This window comes from Equus caballus, chromosome 4 (genome assembly GCF_041296265.1).
Source record: "Equus caballus isolate H_3958 breed thoroughbred chromosome 4, TB-T2T, whole genome shotgun sequence".
Lineage (NCBI taxonomy): Eukaryota > Metazoa > Chordata > Mammalia > Perissodactyla > Equidae > Equus > Equus caballus.
In genome coordinates, this window is record NC_091687.1 from 73,627,826 (window position 1) to 73,649,455 (window position 21,630).

Sequence of the window (21,630 nt, forward strand, 5' to 3'; positions counted from 1 at the left end):
AAGGAGAGAAGGTAGCCAGAATCTCAGATATAACTCAAATTCACTATGTTTGAATCGCAATAAATATACTAAACAGAACAAGCACACAAAGATCTGGATACAGAAATTTAATTTCTAAAGAAATTTTAACTGTTATTATCTGAATCTTATTAGACAAGGAATATTTCTTCTACAAATAAAACTAAACATATTGGCATTTTAAGAGCTTTAGTGCAAATTCTAAGACCTGAAAGAAATTATAGGAAGCCCAACTGGAAATGAGAAGTAAGTTTAATGCCAATCAATTAACATTTCAGGAAGTTAGAAAGAAGGGCAGGGCATTTTATTACTGTTTTGTTTGTATTACATAAGTAATGGTGTTTGTGGGAGGTTTTTAAAGATTTTTCTTTTTTCCTTTTTCTCCCCAAAGCTCCCCGTCACATAGTTGTATATTCTTAGGTGTGGGTCCTTCTAGTTGTGGCATGTGGGATGCCGCCTCAGCGTGGCTTGATGAGCAGTGCCATGTCCGCACCCAGGATTCAAACTGATGAAACACTGGGCCCCCTGCAGTGGAGCTGGAGAACTTAACCACTCGGCCATAGGGCCGTCCGAGGGAGGTTTTTAAATATAACCTCTTGTTTTCTTAAGTGGTAAAAGAAAAGTTAACTAGAGAAAGGAGGAAATGAGAAAGTCAATTGCAAATTTTGCAATTCCAAAGAATCCTATCAATATCCTTCTTTGATGTTATTTCTTCCTATAATTAGTTCCCACAATTACCATAAATGATCAGAGTCAAGTAGTATGATTAAAGCCAACCAAGTGCAAGTTTTCATTACAATTTAAGTTTATTGTATTTTTCCCATCACAAAACTAATTAGCGGTCAATATAGAAGATACGAAATATATAGAACAACACGCAAAACGAAAATAAAATCACCCACAACACTGTGATCCAAGTAAGTCACTATTTCATATTTTGATAGATTTCCTTCTTATATTTTTTCCAAGCCAAGTTTTGCTTGCTCATTTGATTCTTTTTTTTGATACCCCTTTTTTACTCTCAATACCCTTTTTTAATTATCTTTTTTAATTACTTAACATAAGTTTTCACTCATGTTGCCTTAAACTCGTCACAGGCTTCATTTTAATTTAGCATTCCATCAAGTGAACATTTCACAATTTATATCTTGCCTTACTAATGGGTAGTTGGTTTCAATTTCTCTTACGTTATAAATAATTCTGTAAGGAACATATTGGGCATAAAGTTTTCCCAGTATTTCAAATTCTTTTCTTAGAATATAGTCCTCAAAATTGAACTACATAAGAAAAATAATAATCAAAATTAAAAGGCAATATGATGTCTGGGATTTGTAACAAAATAATACAGGGAAGGGAATGGGAGTTACAGAGGAAACAAGATTGTCTATGTTTAAAATTTTCCAGAATAATATGTTCAAACAAAAATAAAAAGAAGGCAGCATCCCAGAAAAAAAATATGTATATTTATTCTACTCAAGATGTAAGTTTTTTAAGGCTCTCGATGTATTGCCAAATTGCTTCCCTAAAGGGCTGTAATCATTTTTACTCCCAACATATAGCTTAAGGTTTATTGTGAAGGCTTCTTTAAATCCTCTTTTCTTTGAAGTCTTTGTTTGTACATTGTCTTTGAGACATCTCTCTAACCTACTGCAAATTTTTTCTATTGAGATATGTTTCTGAGTTTTCACTTTATTCTGGTCACTGGCAATTGATTTTATGATGCTCTGTTGTTCATCATTCAAACATGACTCCATGCAAAACAAGAATTGGATAACACAATGATTTACCTACAAGGACGTTTATCAGATTGTTTACAAGGCAAAACTATGTTTATCATAAGGCTGTTTAGCACAAATTGGAAGCAATCGTTACTGTATCACTTTCAGGGGCTGCACAGCATTTTTTCAAACTGTATTTACTGACACAGAAAAAAGCCGAGTTGCCATTACATTGTTGAATTTTAAAAAGTAGGCTACAAAAATGTTTTTATAATTCCATTTTCCATATAGTATACCCATACATATGTACACACATACATACACAAAAAAACTTGGAAGTGCATATACTAATAAAAATAGTATCTTCTTGGGAGTAGGGGTGATATTGCAAATGATTTTTATAAACATCCTTATACGTATTTATATGCTTTATTTTTAACAATAAACATTCTAAATATACAATTTTTTTAAATTATCAACTAAAGTAACTCTCAAAATATAGCCAACTATTTGAGCAATTGATTTTGTACACATATCAATTTCCGGCTCAATTATATCAACAGTCTCCCAACCTGATACACTGAATTTATAACCACTAAACAATGTGATAGAACATGATCATCACTTGAATAACACTGTTTTGCTTCTAAATTTTCAAAACAGAGTTTTGTACCTAAAGATTTTCTAAAGCTACCTGATACTAAGAAAATTTGGCTTCAAATTACAAATTTAAAAAGTTAACAAACACACTAATAAATAATTAAGTAACATGCAATGATTAGGATATTAAAATCTGTAAATTTACAGCAATAAGGCTTTTCTGGACTAAAAATTCAATAATACAATGTATTTATGGGCCTAACTGAAATCCCTGCATGTCCACCTCTATCAATTCCAACACAGTTTGCTGTATGGCCCTAGCTCTGACTCTGCCATTAAAGTTTTGTGACCTCAGGCAAGGAACTCACCTCCAAAATCAAGGTTTCACACTAGCTAATTTCTAAGGTCTTCATGGATCTATGACTCTATATAAACTCAAAAAAGAAAGTGAAAGCAAAGCTGGTCAATAAGGAGCTTCATCATGATCTAAGGTGTGTTTGCTTCCTAGGGCTGCCGTAACAAAGTCCCAAGAACTGGGTGGCTTAGAATGACAGAAATGTATTATTTCATAGTTTTGTTGGTCAAAGGTGTGAATCAAGGAGTCAGCAGAGCCACACTCTCTCTGAAGAGGCTGGGGAAGGATCTGTTCCATGCCTCTGGCCTAGTTTCTAGTAACCAGAGTTGTTCCTTGGCTTATAAATGTTCTTACAGACCATCTTCTCTCTGTCTCTTCACATTATCTTCCCTCTGTATACATCTATGTCCAAATATCCCCCTTTTTATAAGGACATCAATCATATTGGATTAGGGCCCATCCTAATAACCTCATTTTAACTTGATTACCTCTGTAAAGACCCCATTTCCAAATAAGATTACATTCTGAAGAAGTGAGGTTCAGGACTTCAATACATCTTTTTTGGGGGGAGTCACAATTCAACCCATAATATATGGCATGATGGTTCATCTCTGTTGCCGTCTAGATCCATTCCTTGATCTTTTCTGCCCTCTACCTCAGTAGCTGACTTCTGCAAACTACACCATCGAAGCTTCCTTGATTTCTAGCTTCCGGTTGCATTCAGCAAATGGGAGGTACCTGTAGGAGATCACAAGCTAACAGGAGAAACAAAGTGGGACATTTATCACCACACAAAACCCCCACCATGGGCTGTTTTGGTAGGAACTCCTTCAGCCACCCACTGTCCTGAGCCCCTCTCCCATGATTCCAGCTCTCACCAGTACAGGCAATTCCATTCCCTCTCCTTGCCCCTTCTGGCTTAAGGCTATAATGACTTCCCACTGGTGCTAGTCTCTGGGTGCTTCACTATTTCTTCCTGGTGTACTACTCCCCACCCCTTTTAAACAATCCTTTCATTAAACTCTCTTTATCACCCCCATTAATGTACCATTTGCTTCTCACCAAGACCGTTTCTGGTAGATAGGGACAAGCCAATTCCTTACTTAGAGGATCTACATGATTTGTTTTTCAAAACTCTAAACAGCAGTTTAACCTCAGGCGTGGATGCCTCAAATCAACACTTGACATCATTGGTAGTAAAAGCATCACTCTTCTTGTCACATACACATTTGGTACTCTTGCTCCTTCTCCCTCTCACACCTATAGCTTCATCTAGAGAAGCCGTATGGTAGAGGTTAAGAGCATGGACTGTGGAGGTGGACTGCTTCACTTTGACTCCAGCCTCCACCATGTACTAGACTGTGTAAACTGGGCAAGTTACTCACCTCTCTGTTCACTCATTTGAGATATATGTCAAATTATTTAATTTTATTATAAAAAATCAGTTAATAGACACTAAAGTGCTTAGAACAATACCTGGCCTATAGAAAATGTTCTATGAGCATTAGCCGCTATTATTAGTTTTAATTTTTCCTCTGATGTCTTCCCTTAATCTATGCTTTAAATCAATCTAGCCTCAATCTTTTATGAGGACCCTATCTGTTGAAATCAAATGTATGCTAGGAAAATATAAAAATGCAGCCAACCATTTAACTTTTACTATCCAAACTCTCTATTGTTCAAAAGGTCAATGAGACTTGTCACTCCACGCTATACCTGGCCCTCTGACCCCCATTTGGCAGTACATCTTGAATCCTCGGGAGTTTTATTTCCTTACAACTCATTTTGGATGACTTCGCTGTCACACAAGATTCTGATGTTCATCAATCCCCCACCTAGGGCTCTCCTGGCCACATGTGATTCAGCACACTCCCACCTGCTGCCTCAGGCCTCTCCAGGCTTTTAAAAGACAGTTACCACAGGCCGCTTTCAGGCAGAAAAATGGTCCTTCATCGTGATTTTCATCCCAAACTGAGTATGCTTAGTTTCGTTTACTTGTGGGGGAGAAGAGGTGGTGTTCGAGCCCAGACATTGCTCAAAGAGGAAATGAAAAATCATCAAATTTAGTAGCTTTTTAGGAAAAGGTAAGGAATTGGGGAGAGAACTTGGGAAAACAAATCCTCATGGATCTTTGCAAACTATAAGCCTTCTTTTTAAGTTACAAATAAACAAACAAAACACTTTATAAAAAGAAATCTGCTTACTTGGCTTAGCAGAACATACCTCAGCTGCAATAGCTAAATGAACAAAAAGTAATTATTGTTACTGTATAAAATGGCTTTGACATACATTTACATGTACTATGTTTGGTGTTTATATAAACACATATTTATCAATGCATCAGAAATATCTAGATCTCAAGAAAGGTTCAACTTAGAAATCAAGTACAAGCTATGAGTTAAGAGTAGTAGCTACCGAGTTCACTAACCTAAAACCAAACTGACAGACTGGCCAACTAATGACTAACTGGCAAAAGACCCAAGTGGCCAAGAGCACAACTCTGAGGTGAGAATTCTGTCCCTGGTCTGAATTCTCATTCCAGCATTTATTGGGTGATCTTGGGCAAGTTACGTGTGCCTCAGTTCCCTCATTGTGTAATAACGGTTCTCACCTCACACGGTTATTGGGAAAGTTAAATGAATTAATAAAAACAAAGCACTCAGAGCAATTTCCGACATATAGTAAGCCCTCAAGAACTTTAGTTCTGAAATTTCCCATTGTAGATACAGACCAGAACTACATACAGTTCTATAAAAGATGATATTTAAAGGGAAAATTTTATTGCAGTTACAGCTTTTGGCATTTTTTTCTTCTTCTTATATGAGTCACACTAGTCATATTCACTTAAGCACAAGACAAGTTATTTTAGAGAAAAAATGTTCAATGATGACTGATGTTTGCATTGAACACAATATGCCGGATCCTGAGTTCATGTCTAAGCTTGCCTGGAACTACAGAAATAAGAAGGTTAATTACCATTTTAAATATGATGATTGGCTATTACCTTGTTTTCCTTTCAGAAAAGGGCAAAATATTCTTACTATATGCAAACATATTCCTGTTGACAATTTATTCATTGCTGTTTATGACCTCTAGTTTTCTTTCAAATCAACCAATTAGATTTTAAACAAACACTCATGAAATAGAAGCAAAAATCACTTCCTCAACACATTTAGTGCTTCTTAAAGGTCTCCCAGAAATAACACCCACCAATTAATATTTATCCTCTTCCTCATATCATCAATGACTACATTGCATAAGGGAAGCCCATTGCCAGCTAAAGCATATGAGGTTGATAATAATCGGATTTGGCTGGTTGAAAAAAATGTGTTGTATTATAAAGAATTAAGATCTCATCCAACTGAAACATGCTGGTAGAATAAAGAGGCCAAGAGACAACCAATTGTAAAAATATTAAGAAATAGGTAACAGTTAAAGTAATTCTTTCTCACCCCAACTAGATCTACTAACTGCCAGAGTTACTTTCCACTTACATCAGTGTTACCTCAGGGGATCTACTGTCTTCCTATAAAAGTCAGCCAAGCTGCACAGCTTAACCAAGATATTTCTCTATATTAGCTACAAACTACAGAAAGCATTTCTGTAAATAAAGCATACATCATTATTACCAGGATATTATTAACTTTTGCTGCTCAGGAACTGAAATATCTATATAGGGATTCTTTTACAGAGAAACAAAGAAGTCTGCGTGTTAACCTAGCAATGGGTATCACATAAGTATACCATATTATTATACTATTATAATATATTATATATATTATTATTATACCTATACTCACTTATTATGAGTATAGGAGTGCTGTCAGGCCACACTATCCACATTTGATGCCTAGTTTCTTCCACTAACCATCAAGAAACCTAAAACTTCATTAATAAAATGATTTTAGGTCTTAAAGGCTTTCAGAGGAGAGGGAAATAGAAATGGGAATGTCTCAAGTTAAAGACAGAAGGGTAGTCTAGGACTTACATGCCACATAAGAGACCAAATGGAATCAGTATAAGTTTTAAACAGGAAAATAATATTATCCAAATTGTGTTGAAAATAACTCTGGTAGTGATATGGAAAATGTATTAGAGGAAACAGAAAGAGAGACTGTGGAATCTTAGCAAATGGTAAGGAGGACCTGAACTGAAACACTGCAAAAACAGAAAAGAAAAATACTAGGTAGATATTTCACAGGTAGACCCAAAAAGACTCTGTGTCTAATTGTATGTGGATGGTAAGAAAAAGGAACAAGTTAAAGATGACGGTGAAGACTCTAATTTGACTTGTGACTAAATAAATTCCAAGAACCAAAATAATAACCAGAGGAAGAGAACGAGTTTGTTACGGGAGAGAAGGCTAAGTTGGGTTGGAAAAATCCACAGAATATCATCATACAGATCTATCCAGTAGAGAGCTAGAAATACAGGCATGATGCTTAGGGAAAGAAGTCAGGTGGGCAAGAAATCAAGTGCAGTGGCCAAAGGGAAAAGAAAAGAGGGCCAAGAAAGGAACCGGCAAAACAGAGAGCTCGAAGGAAAGCCAAGAAAGAGGAGTGTAGTATATGACAAAGAAGTTTCAAGGAGGAAGTATTTACAGTGCCTGATTCTGCTAAGATATCGGGAAGCATTTATATTGTAGCCAGTGGATTTAGCAATGAGAAAGTTTGGGAATTTTTTTCAAGGAGCTTCTATAGAGTATTGAAGATATAAGTCTGATTTCAGTGGACTAAGGGAATAAATGAATTAAGGAATTGGAGAGGATTCACAGACAACTCTTTCTAGAAGTTTGAAAATAAAGGGAAAATGTGCCAATTTGGCTCTAAATCCTGATGGATTCGAGTGAGTGCAAGTCTCTGTTACCACTGGACAGAAGAGGGAGAAAACAGAAGGAATTAAAGATGACTCTGAAGTCTCATAATTTGGTTCATGGGCAGTGATATGACCTCAGCTTCATGGTCCAATACAGTAGCCATGATTCTGAATGAGGCTACTGAACATTTGAAAAGTGGCTTATCTGAATTGATGTGTGCTCTGTGAAACCCACAACAGATTTTCAAGACTTACTATTTCAAACATTAGTATTTCAAAAAATGTAAAATATCTCATTAATATTTTAATATTAATTACATGTGGAAATACTATTTTGGCTTATTGAGTTAAATATTAAAATTAATTTCACCTGTTGCTTTTTATTTTTTCAATGTGCCAACTAGACAATTTAAGATTACATATACAGCTCACACTATATTTCTATTGGAAAGTCCTGATCTAGCAAATGAATAGTGAACCAGAAGAAAAGCAGGATTCAAAAAGGTTCTGTCAGAGCTGGTCCTTATGTATCACATTAGGGTGATGTTTATGAAGAGGTCATCAAGGACAACTTCACGATTCTATAGTTTAAGCAACTAAAATCCTAACGGATTAGGTTGTTTACTCACATCATCTGGCTAGTTAGAAGAAAAACCAAGACTAGAACTCACCCCTTGAAGTGTCAATGAAAACGTAAAAGTTTGAATAGAAAAAGATAATAGTAGCTTGACTGTTCTGTACATCACATTCTATGCCACATCCAATAAGATGACTTGCTTATAGCAAAAAACATAACCTCCAAACATATTAAAATCATGACCTCATAGAGTGTCCTATGTTCGCCAATCAACCTGTAATACAACTAACGTCTTAAGCTATGTCAACCCATGATCCACTTTGCTTTCGTTTTACTTTGGGCATATATACACTCTGAATTTATTTCAAACCAATTCCACACCAATTTTAAAAAGTTTCATCCATTCAAGCATATCTCTCTCAAAAAACAGTTGTAAGAACACATATTTGTAAAAGTTCAAAGAATTTACTTCTCAACTCTTGTATTATTACCAACCATTCAAGAGTGGTAACTCACTAAGACATCATGGCTCTCTTAAGTATAATACTCAGGGTAAGTCAAAAATTAAAAAGTTCAAAGTATGAGGATTGGGGAGGGACCAAGATGGCGGAGTGAGAGGTCTTCTTTGTCTCTCCCCCATCGAATCTACAACTAATTGGACATTCACCGATTAACAAAGGATATCCAGATAGCATCTCAAGACGCCTAAAAGTCTCGTACTACTACACATCGGAACGTGGACAGACTTCCCCCCCGGGAGGAGGTGGAAATAGGTGAAAGCTCTCTGACCCCCGACCCCCGACCCCCGGACAGCCTAGTTCCTGCAGGAGGCTCTCTTCCAACGGACTCCACCACAGCATCGCCAGACACCAAGGGCAGGAGTGTGCACTCACCAGCGGAGCGACGGTGGAAACAGGTGACAACACCGCTACCCAAGCCCCCCGTGATCGCACCTAGGCCCAGGGGGAAATCCCCAGGGCCCCGCACCCACCGGCAGAGAAGGCTTCCGCTCGCCATTAGCGGGGAGGCCCTTCCCAGAAGCCAGAACAAAGAGAAGCTCCTGGCGGGCCCGGCACGGCACCAGACTGCAAGCTGCCACTGAGCTCATGGTCTCTGGCGCACGGCTCAGTACAGGGGGCACCCTGACTTCCCGTAGAAGTGCTTGGGGACACGTTTGGAGCTCCAGCACCTGGCTCTGCGGCGCAGGGGAAGGCTTCAGGGTCCTGCACCTCCCCAGCAGGGAAAGCCTCTGCTCGCCATTAGCAGGGAGGCCATACCCAGAAGCCAGGAAAAAGGGAGGCTCCTGGTGGGCAGATCACCTGGGGTGGCTCCAGACTGCAAGCTGCCACTGGGCTCATGGTCCCCGGCACAGAGCTCGGTGCAGGGGGTGCCCAGACTTCCCTTAGACGTGCTTGGGGACATGGTTGGAGCTCCAGCGCCTGGCTCTGTGGCGTGGGGGAAGGCTCCGGGGTGCCGCATCTCCCCAGCAGGGAAAGCCTCTGCTCACCATTAACAGGGAGGCCACACCCAGAATCCAGGAAAAAGGAAAGCTCCCGGTGGGCAGATTCCCCGGGGCGGCTCCAGATGGCAAGCTGCCGCTGGGTTTACAGTCTCCAGTGCTTGGCTCAGTGCAAGAAGCACCCAGACTTCCCGTAGTCATGCTTCGGGACACAGTTGGAGCTCCAGCGCCTGGCTCTGTGGCGTGAGGGAAGGCTCTGGGGTCCCGCATCTCCCCGGCAGGGAAAGCCTCTGCTCGCCATTAGCAGGGAGGCCCTGCCCAGAAGCCAGAACAAAGAGAAGCTCCTGGCGGGCCCGGCACGGCACCAGACTGCAAGCTGCCACTGAGCTCACGGTCTCCGGTGCATGGCTCGGTACAAGGGGCACCCTGACTTCCTGTAGACATGCTTAGGGACACGTTTGGAGCTCCAGCGCCTGGCTCTACGGCACGGGGGAAGGCTTCAGGGTCCCGCACCTCCCCGGCAGGGAAAGCCTCTGCTTGCCATTAGCAGGGAGGCCATGCCCAGAAGCCAGGAAAAAGGGAGGCTCCTTGTGGGCAGATCACCTGGGGCGGCTCCAGACTGCAAGCTGCCACTGGGCTCACTGTCCCCGGTGCTGGGCTCAGTGCAGGGGGTGCCCAGAATTCCCGTAGACATGCTTGGGGACACGGTTGGAGCTCCAGTGCCTGGCTCTGAGGCGTGGGGAAGGCTCCGGGGTCCTGCATCTCCCCGGCAGGGAAAGCCTCTGCTCGCCATTAGCAGGGAGGCCACGCCCAGAATCCAGGAATAAGGAAAGCTCCTGGTGGGCGGATCCCCTGGGGCGGCTCCAGGCCGCAAGCTGCTGCTGGGCTCACGGTCTCCTGTGCACAGGTCAGTACAGGGGGTGCCTGGACTTCCTGTGGACGTGCCTGGGGACTGGGTGGAGCTCCAACAACCAGCTCTGCAGCCCGGGGGGTTGCTCCAGGGTCCCACACCCCCCCAGCAGGGAGGGCCTCTGCTCGCCATTGGCACGGAGGCCCCGCACAGCATTCGGAACACCAGGAAGCTAGAGCAGAATTCCCCACAAGGGAGCAGATTACAAGCCACCGCCAGGCCTACGGACTCTGGCCATGTCCCAGACGAGGCAAGGGGCTCCCAGAGATCCTGTGGGAGTAAAGTGGGGCAGAGTAGAGCTCCGGTGAAACGACTATGTAGCCCACGGGGGAACTCCAGGTTCTTACAGCAGCCTCAGTGAAAGCCTCTGCACAGCACTAGTGGAGAGGTCCCAACTGGCAATCGCAAGGCGGGAAGGCCCTGGGGCAAAAGCAGCACAGCTAGGTGAGCTAACGACAGGCTGCAGAAGATACCCATAGCTCTGCTGGGACCTATAGCGGACAAGTGCAATCTGGTGGGCTCTGTTAGGGACAAATCGGAGATTATAGGTGATCCTGCTCCTGGATGATGGGAAAGCCCAAAACACTGCTGCAGACCACAAGGAGGGAGCGCGTCTAGGTGGGCTGCAGCAGTAGGCACCAGCAGCCTGAGGCCCCCTTGCGATAGCCCCCACAACCGACAAGGGACCCCACAGGACCACTGTGACTACGAGGAGGGGTCCAGACCCAGTCAGTAACAGCTGACAGGGTTCCAGGTTGGGGCAGTCTAAACAGCTGCCCCCCCACACACACCAGTTGCAACAAGTGGAAACAGCGACTAACCTCTATCTCTATGCGGAGGCACAAACCCACACCATCAAGCAGTATGAAAAAATATATTAAATCTCCAGAACAGAAGGAAAATGCTAAGCATCCAGAAAACAATCCCAAAGACAATGAAATCTACAACCTAAATGACGATGATTTCAAAACTGCCATTATGAAAACACTCAACGACCTAAAAGAGAATTCAGATAGACAACTCAACGAGTTCAGGAGCTATGTCACAAAAGAGCTTGACACCATAAAGAAGAACCAATTAGAAATACTGGAGATGAAGAATACAATGGAGGAGATTAAGAAAAATCTGGACTCTCTGAACAGCAGGGTCAATAATATGGAGGACAGAATTAGCAATTTGGAGGATGGGAATATAGAAATGCTGCAGGCATAGGAGGAGAGAGAATTAAGACTAAAAAGAAATGAAGAAACTCTCCGAGAATTATCCGACTCAATTAGAAGATGCAACATAAGGATTATAGGTATACCAGAGGGAGAAGAGAAGGAGAAGGGGGCAGAAGGCCTGTTCAAAGAAATAATAGCTGAGAACTTTCCAAACTTGGGAAGAGAGATGGAACTTCATGTCACAGAAGCCAATAGATCTCCAAGCTTTATTAACGTAAGAAGACCAACCCCAAGACATATAGAAGTGAAACTAGCAAAAGTCAACGACAAAGAGAAAATACTAAGGGCAGCCAGGCAGAAGAAAATAACTTACAAAGGAAACCCCATAAGGCTATCAGCAGATTTCTCAGGTGAGACCTTACAGGCTAGAAGAGATTGGAATGAAATATTCAAAACTCTGAAGGATAAAAACTTGCAGCCAAGAATACTCTACCCAGCAAAAATATCCTTCAAATACGATGGAGAAATAAAAACTTTCCCAGATAAACAAAAGTTAAGGGAGTTCATCACCACAAAACCTCCTCTTCAAGAATTGCTCAGGAAGAAACTCATTCCTGAAAAATCAAAAAAAGGAAAGGGGTTACAAAATCCAGAACAAAGGAGATAAGCAGAAGGAATAATACAAAGTAACAGCTCTCCATCAGGACAAAATGCAAAAGAACCGAAAGCAAGTGATAAAATTGCAACAGTAGGCTCCCACGTTTCAATAATAACACTAAACGTGAATGGATGGAACTCTCCAATCAAAAGGCACAGAGTGGCAAGATGGATCAAACAACAAGATCCAACAATATGCTGCCTCCAGGAAACACACCTCAGCCCCAAAGACAAACACAGAATCAGAGTGAAGGGGTGGAAGACAATACTCCAAGCCAATAATGAACAAAAGAAAGCAGGTGTTGCCATACTTATATCAGACAAAGTAGACTTCAAAACAAAACTGGTAACGGGGCTGGCCCCGTGGCGGAGTGGTTAAGTTCGCGTGCTCCGCTGCAAGCGGCCCAGTGTTTCGTTAGTTCGAATCCTGGGCGTGGACATGGCACTGCTCATTGGACCACGCTGAGGCGGCGTCCCACATGCCACAACTAGAAGAACCCACAACGAAGAATACACAACTATGCACCAGGGGGCTTTGGGGAGAAAAAGGAAAAAATAAAAAAAAAAATCTTTAAAAAAAAACAAAACAAAACTGGTAACGAAAGACAAAGGGGGGCAGTATATAATGATAAAAGGGACGCTCCACCAAGATGACATAACAGTCATAAATATATACGCACCTAACACAGGAGCACCAAAATTCGTGAAGAAACTCTTAACAAAACTAAAAGGAGACATCAACAGTAATACAATAATAGTAGGGGACCTCAACACCCCATTAACACCAATGGACAGATCATCCAGACAGAAAATCAACAAGGAAATAATAGAATTAAATGAAAAATTAGATCAGATGGACCTAATAGACATATATAGGACACTTCATCCAAAAACAGCAGGTTACACAGTCTTCTCAAGCGTGCATGGAACATTCTCAAGGATAGACCATATCTTGGGAAACAAAGCAAGCATCAATAAGTTCAAGAGGGTTGAAATAATATCAAGCATCTTTTCTGATCACAATACTATGAAACTAGAAATCAACTACAAGAATGAAGCTGGGAAAGGGCCAAAAATGTGGAGACTAAACAACATGCTACTGAACAAACAATGGATTATTGAAGAAATTAAAGAAGAAATCAAATATTATCGGGAGACAAATGAAAATGAAAACACACCGTTCCAAATTATTTGGGACGGTGCAAAGGCAGTCCTAAGAGGAAAATTCATTGCAATACAGGCTCACCTCAATAAGCAAGAAAAATCTTACATAAACAACCTCAAACGACACCTAACGGAATTAGAAAAAGAAGAACAAACAAAGCCCAAAGTCAGTAGAAGGAGGGAAATAATAAGAATTAGAGCAGAAATAAATGATATTGAAACAAAAAAGACAGTAGAAAGGATCAATGAAACAAAGAGTTGGTTCTTCAAAAAAATTAACAAAATTGACAAACCCTTAGCCAGACTCACTAAAAAAAAAAGAGAGAAGTCTCAAATAAGTAAAATTAGAAATGAGAGAGGAGAAATCAGAACAGATACTGAAGAAATACAAAGGATCATAAGAGAATACTATGAAAAACTATATGCCAACAAATTGAACAACCTAGAAGAAATGGATAAATTCCTAGACTCATACAACCTACCCAAACTGAATCAGGAAGAAATAGAGAATCTGAATAGACCAATCACAAGTAAAGAAATAGAAACAGTAATCAAAAACCTCCCCAAAAATAAGAGTCCAGGACCAGACGGCTTCTCTGGAGAATTCTACCAAACATTCAAAGAAGACTTAATACCTATCCTTCTCAAACTGTTCCAGAAAACAGAGGAAGATGGAGCACTCCCTAATACATTCTATGAAGCCAACATCACCCTGATCCCCAAACCTGACAAGGACAACACAAAGAAGGAAAACTACAGGCCAATATCACTGATAAATATAGATGCAAAAATCCTCAACAAAATTCTGGCAAACCGAATACAGCAATATATCAAAAAGATTATACAGCCCACTAAGTGGGAAAAAATATTCACAAGGTATTTATCCAACAAAGGGTTAATCTCCATAATATACAAAGAACTCACACAACTCAACAAGAAAAAATCAAATAACCCAATTACGAAATGGGCAGGGGACATGAACAGACATTTCTCCAAAGAAGATACACGGATGGCCAATAGACACATGAAAAGGTGCTCATCATCACTAATCATCAGGGAAATGCAAATCAAAACTACACTAAGATATCACCTTACACCTGTTACAATGGCAAAAATATCCAAAACCAAGAGTGACAAATGTTGGAGAGGCTGTGGAGAAAAGGGAACCCTCATACACTGTTGGTGGGAATGCAAACTGGTGCAGCCACTATGGAAAACAGTATGGAGATTCCTCAAAAAGTTAAGAATAGAAATACCTTATGACCCAGCCATCCCACTACTGGGTATATATCCTAAGAACCTGAAATCAGCAATTTCAGAAGCTCTATGCACCCCTATCTTCATTGCAGCATTATTCACAATAGCCAAGTCATGGAACCAACCTAAGTGCCCAGCAACTGATGATTGGATAAAGAAGTTGTGGTATATTTATACAATGGAATACTACTCAGCCATAAAAAAGGACAAAGTTGTCCCATTCACAACAACATGGATAGACCTTGAGAGTATTATGTTGAGTGAAATAAGCCAAACAGAGAAAGGCGAACTCGGCATGACTCCACTCATAGGTGTTAGTTAACGTATGGACAAAGAGAACTGATCGGTGGTTGCCAGGGAAAAGGGGGGTGGGGGAAGGGCACTAGGGGTGAAGTGGTGTACCTACAACATGACTAATAATAATGTACAACTGTAATTTCACAAGGATGTTAACTTTTATAAGCTTAATTAAAAAAAAAAGTTCAAAGTATGGCTACAGGATATGATGACATACCATATTTCAAATGCTGGCAGAATTTCAAGTCCTACTTTTCCCAATGAAACCTTCAAAGCTCAATCAACCACTATGTTACAGGTCAGCCACAGTTTCAGGATCACCAATAATTACAACCAACCAAAATCTTTGGCTGTAATTTCTTCAATACTCTAAGCTACTATAAATCTGTTTATACTTTCCATGTAAGAAAGGGCAATATTTAAAAATAATAACATTTTCCTTTCATGCTAATTTTCCATGTAAGATTGAAAAATACACATCACTTTAAACTGTATATAGCACTTAATTTTGTGAGATAGTGTAAATAAGCTAATAACTGCCAAAATCATGATAGTTATTTTCTGTGTAGAGTTATTGCTTTAAAATACAGTGTTGAAAAATGAAAAAAGGTTATTTAATTAGAGTGCATGTTTATTTCATTCTGTATATATACCCTACATTTACGTTAACAAATAAAACTACTACTTGTATTCCAAGTTGACGTTATTCAGAGTAATAGAAATAAAGAATATCAGCTTCCACTTCTTGAATATCTGCTGCTCTCTCAATGTGTCACATGGATAAAAGGCAGGTGCAAAGCTAGCTAACGGAGTTAGGCATGCACTGGGTGATTGTGCTTTCCAAAAAAAGAGTTTTCAGTTTTGATCTACATGTTTTCGTTTCTTCACTGACAAACTTGTTTACCATTTCTTCCATACAACTGATCACTCTTACCTTAAAATTTTTACACAACCATCTCTAAAACTCTGTTGCTTCTCCTCTAGTCAAGTATGTACCACTCCATCTTTAAAATCTAGTTTCAAATTCACACCTATTTTTCTTCCAGCCCCTCTTCCTTCAGTAATTCATTAGTCTCAGGATCATACCAGTAGTTGCTCATGTGGCTCTATAAACTCATCGCACACCTTTGCCTCATCTCTACTTTGATCAGATGATACATATGGGTAGAAACTACATCTGCCATTTCTATTGTGCCATCTGACAACATTTACCACTAATAGTATGCTGTTAAACCAGATAATTTAATTAAATTGTGTTTGAAAAGCCCTGACATATAGTATTTTCCAAGTTTCATGATATAAATATTCCTACCATGGCTGATTTCAAGCTACCAACATAAAGTCTTTAAACATGAGGTTAGAAAGAAATGCGCACACTGACTCTTGGGAGCCAGTAAAGTCACTGTACCATGTTTGGCACACTACTAATCTACTAAATATCAAGCTTCCCTTTTAATATGCCAATCTGCCACATTTTTGACAAGTTTCAAAGATGTCTATTTTCAATTTTGTCTTATTCAAGATACAGCCATGCAGTAGAATAGTAAGTTCAATGAAGGGAGGTGCTTTGTCTGTCTATTTTTGTTTACTATTGCATCACAGTGGCTAATTCTGCGCCCAGAGTAAGCAGTTAGAAAATATTTGCCAAATGAATACATTGTCAATATTTTTAATATAACAAAATATTAGATAAGTATCCAGCAGAAGCTATGATATGCCTCCCATCATAAAATAAATTTAACCTACAAATGTGGAAAATAAAATAATCATACAGAAAAAGTTAAAGGTTAGCTTAGAAATTATTGGATGCAATCCCTTCATTTTATTAAAAAGGAAAATCTACCCACAGAAGTTAATTGACACACAGTCCCTTAGTGCTAGAGTGAGCCCAGAACCCAGGTCTCTTGGTATCTGGTCCAAATCTTTTTTGACTAGATAATCATGACTGCCCCTTGGGTCATTGCTTATTTGAGCTAATAACCTGTTGGGAAGCTGCTAACATTTTGAAAAGGAGACTTTTTCATTGGTTTGCAACATTAATACACAATGCTGAGCTACATTTGATATAATATCTAAAAAGAGAACAGCCAAGCTAATTATAAGAATATCAGTGACAAAGAAAGACTATAATTATAAAGGAGATTTCTGTATATATCAGATGACCTTTTTCTCAACAGAGCATCATAGAAGCTGGGATTAGCCCAAATTCTATATTCAGACCGTCTTCAAATTTGGAATCCTCTATGAACCTAATTGTCTTGGTTACTATTCTCTCCATCATTAGTAAAAAGGCTATACAAAATTAGACCTTATATTGATTCCAGAGATGATTGCCAAGATAGTCCCACAATTAAAAGGCATAAGATATAAACTGTAAAAATGGCCAGGAATCTATCAACACCTTCAGAAGATTATAATAATTACATATAGCATATAAGTTATTGGGTTAATTAGAGAGAAAAAAAATCTTTCCTTAGACAATATTTGGGACTTTTACCTATTTATGTTTTTAGTAAGACCTTAATTAAACACAACTGTAAGAATCATAATCTCCTATACTGAATTTCTATGAATGGTTCAATCAGGTTGACAGTCAAAGGTGTTTGTTATGAAGCAGATGAGTAAAGTAGAATCCAAATTTAAAGAATTGATCAATAACAGAAAATTATAGCTAAAATTACAGAATTTTAACAAATTAAAGATGCTAGATATTCTTCTCATGAGAAATTCTTTTCCTCCATTATTTGTTACCATTTTAAAAATCCACAATATAATAACTGTGCTAAAGAATCATACCTCCTTGAAGATAACTAAAAACAATCACTCCCTCCATTTCTAGAGCAAAAGTGAATATTCAAAGATAATTGCAGGAGGTTAAGTTCATTAGCCAATATTCCCCTAACACCTAAGGCAGTTTTCTGATTTTTTTTTCAGTATGATCTTATTACTGTCTAATTATCCATATTGCTTTTCTTCCTTTTTGTTAAACTGAAAATCACAGAAGCAGTTTAACCTTTCATTTAGAATCATTAAATACACCCCCCCCCCTTCACTGATAATTGGGCTCTTTCTTTATTAACTGATTCCTCCCTTGATTTATTACAAATCTTTTTTGCCAAATTTGGACCCATTCTGTTAATACGTTCTTTCCCTTCTCTCAACTCAATTAACACACTGTCACTTTTACCAAAGCTTTTCTATTATTTCTTCAAGTTCTTATTGCTCTTTAAAGATCCTCTAGTAGAAAAATGAATTTTTAATAAACCTAGAATATTTTAATGATTCTTATTTAATTCTATAGTGAAATTTATGGGACATATTACTCAAGCTGAAATATTTCCCACTGTACTGTCATAATACTCTACAGTAACTTTCCACCAATCCGAATATACAAATCTCTGCAATGTAACTTATGACCTCTAAAAGCACAGAAAACCATATTATAATTATCATATCCACAGTCAAATCAAACTGAGCCAGCTTCTCCATCAGCAATTTCAACATCCATACAATTTTTAATAAAGTGAAACCTACACTTGCTGTGCCTTCAGTAAACATTTATGTGAGCTCCAAATGTGAGTAAACCTGTCACTAGATTATGCAAGAAGTAACCCTTCATAATATGAAACATTGAGGTTTCTCATGAATAGAAATAAACAATTACCAAAAAAAAAAAAAAAGTATTCCTGTTCTCTTCTTGGAAAAAAAGTTTTCCTGAGCTCCAAAGCACTGATAAAGTTTGGTGGCTGTCGCTTTAAGCCTTTTCCCTTTCTTATCAGCCAAAGACACATTTCCCAGAAACTGCCACCTCCACTCACGAAAAACAGTGCCTTTTCTTTGTAAAAGGAAAAGAAAAATAGGAGGATAACTGCTGACCTTGTATCAAATAAAGCAATGCTCAAGTTTAATTTTGCGATTTCTTCCATATCTCCAGGACCTGAACTATTAAACAGAATATGGAATCTAACATTATTTTTTATAGAACAAGTGAATGAGTGTTGACTGGTGGGAAATGCATCTTAAGTTGACAAAAGAGATGGAGATAACCAGAACAAGATTAACCATTAGAGTCTTAAAAACTCAACTCCCAGAATAAATTACAAGAAGTAAAGAAATATAAGATCTGTACAGCTTTCTTATTTTGAATAATTTTAAACAAATAGGAAAGGATTTTGCTCTCATCCTTCTGTAAAACATCTGCCAGCCAACTTTTAATTTTTCAATTTTCAATAATTTCAACTTAAGACACAATCGTAATAAGCAAATATTCATTTGATGCCTTTAACCAAAAAAGCCCTGGTGCTCAGTCTCCTTATCCATTCTAAAATTTGTCTTTAATGTACCAAAATGGCTTCTCGTCTTTAAAAAATTTCAAGTCAGTTTTGACAACAGCTTCAAAAGTACACAACACATTTTTCTTTTTTTTTTTTTTTTTTTTTTTTTAAAGATTTTATTTTTCCTTTTTCTCCCCAAAGCCCCCAGGTACATAGCTGTATATTCTTCGCCGTGGGTCCCTCTAGTTGTGGCATGCGGGACGCTGCCCCAGCGTGGTCTGATGAGCAGTGCCATGTCCGCGCCCAGGATATGAACCAACGAAACACTGGGCCGCCTGCAGCGGAGCGCAGGAACTTAACCACTCAGCCACGGGGCCAGCCCCCACAACACATTTTTCTGATATTCTGAGAGACTGATTCTTATGTCCAGCTCCCTAACAATTCGACCTTGATCCCTAAAACTACTTTCATGTAATTTTTAAAATGGAAAAGATCTTAGAGATCAACGAGTTTATACCTCTTATTTTGCAGATGCTAAAACTGACCCAAAGAGTAGTGGTTACTCAGCCAGTTAACAAGTGAAGCAGCTGAAAGAGAAACAAGCTCTCCCAAAGCCTAGCCTTGTATTCTTCCACCAAAGAACTGGCACGTAAAGGCTTATAGATTTGTTTTATGTAAAAGAAAATAATTTTTAATTAGTTAATTACTTGAATAAAATTAGTGTATTTCAAATACTTAGGAGTCTTTTGTAAAAGTTCATTTCCTTACTCATTTTAAGGGTAGTATTAGAACTGTTTGTATTTTTTAATAGGTTAACTCAATTTTCTATTGCCACTATATCAAATTTATAGTAAATATCAAATTTAAAATAACACCCATTTATTATCTCACCACTCTCTAGGACAGAAATCTGGCAGGTTCCACTGGGCACTCTGCTTAGGGTCTCAGAAGACCAAAATCAAGGAGTCAACTGGTCTAGGCCCTTATCTGGAGACTGGGGGAGAATCCACTTCCAGGCTCATTAGGTTGTTGGCAAAATTCAATTCTGTGTGGCTGTAGGACTGAAGTCATCATTTCTTTACTGGCCTTTGGCCAGAGCTCATTCTTAGCTTCTAGAGGTAGCCCACTTTCCTCTGCTCATGGCTCCTGAACCTTCAAAACTAGCAATCTTTGAATCTTTCTCGTGCAGTGGATCTCTCTGACATCTTCAGCTACTTCTCCCTCACTTCCTCTTCTGCCTCTGCTTTTAAGGACTCACATGATTGCATTGGGCCCACCCGGATAATCCAGGATAACCTCCCTATTTTCAGGCCAGCTGAAGGGTTAATCTTAGTTACATCTACAAAGTCTCTTGGCAATGCAAGATAACATTCTCATGGGTACGATATTTCATCATATTCACTCTCCTGGGGATTAGGGTATGGAATCTTCTTGGGGACCAAATTCTGCCTAATACACTTAACATACATTTTATTGATGTAACTTAGGGAAATGTGACTTTTTTTAACAGATCATATTGTTCAAACTTAACAACTCTAACAAAAATATAACTTTTCATCCCTAACATTTATATATCCATTTCCAGAAAGGGCTCAGATTGGGCCTGTGTAGGTCTGGTACCCTCCCTGTACCAATCATCGAGCCAGCTTCATAGGGATGTGACCAGTGCAGTCACACAAGGGCCTGAACTGAGAAGGGCCACACACTTGGGGCTTAATTCTATGCAGCTGCCATCTTGAAATTCTCCACACTTTGCATTTGTTTGTAATTGAAGTCTGACAGGACAAAGGAGCACCTGCTAGGGGGCTGTTTGTCTGAAAAAGAGTATATTTCTCTTTCATTTTTGAAGGATAGTTCCAATAGGTACAAAATTCTAGATTGGGAATTTTTTTTTCCTTTAGCCCTTTTAAGATGTCATTCAGTTGTCTTCTGTCTCCCATTGGTTGAAAAATCAGCTATATTTTTGCTTCTTTGCAGGTAGTATGTCTTTCTTTTCATTTTAAGATTTTTCTCTTTTTCTTTGGTTTTCAGTGGTTTGACTACCACATGCCCTAAATGTTGTTTTTCATCGTATTTATCCTGCTAGAGTTTGTAGTGCTGCTTGAAGCTGTAGGTTGATGCCTTTCATGAGTTCTGTAAAATTCTTCGTCTTTATCTATATTCAGATATTGCTTCCCTCCTGATTCTCTCTCTCTTCTTCTGGGACTCCAATTAGATGGAGGCTAGACTTTTTCACTATGTCCTATAAATCTCTCTTATACTATTCACTGTATACTGCATTCTGTCATCCCTCCATACTCCAGTCTAGATATTTTCTAATTGGCCTATTACCCACTTCACTAATCCTCTCCACAGGTGTATCTATT

General features: G+C 39.1%; 1 protein-coding gene across 11 annotated transcripts in view; it reads right to left on the reverse strand.

Annotated features, from left to right (window-relative positions):
* Nucleotides 1-21,630, reverse strand: part of IMMP2L (inner mitochondrial membrane peptidase subunit 2) — an 854,823-nt gene that overhangs the window by 757,878 nt on the left and 75,315 nt on the right. The window contains exon 4 of one of the 11 annotated variants that reach the window (XM_070264885.1): nucleotides 806-3,446. The exons of the other annotated variants lie outside the window; for them this stretch is intronic. Coding sequence (XP_070120986.1) covers nucleotides 3,440-3,446 — 7 coding nt within the window. The 3' untranslated portion in view covers nucleotides 806-3,439. Of the gene's footprint in view, nucleotides 1-805; nucleotides 3,447-21,630 lie in introns of those variants that run through there. 11 annotated transcript variants of the gene reach the window in all.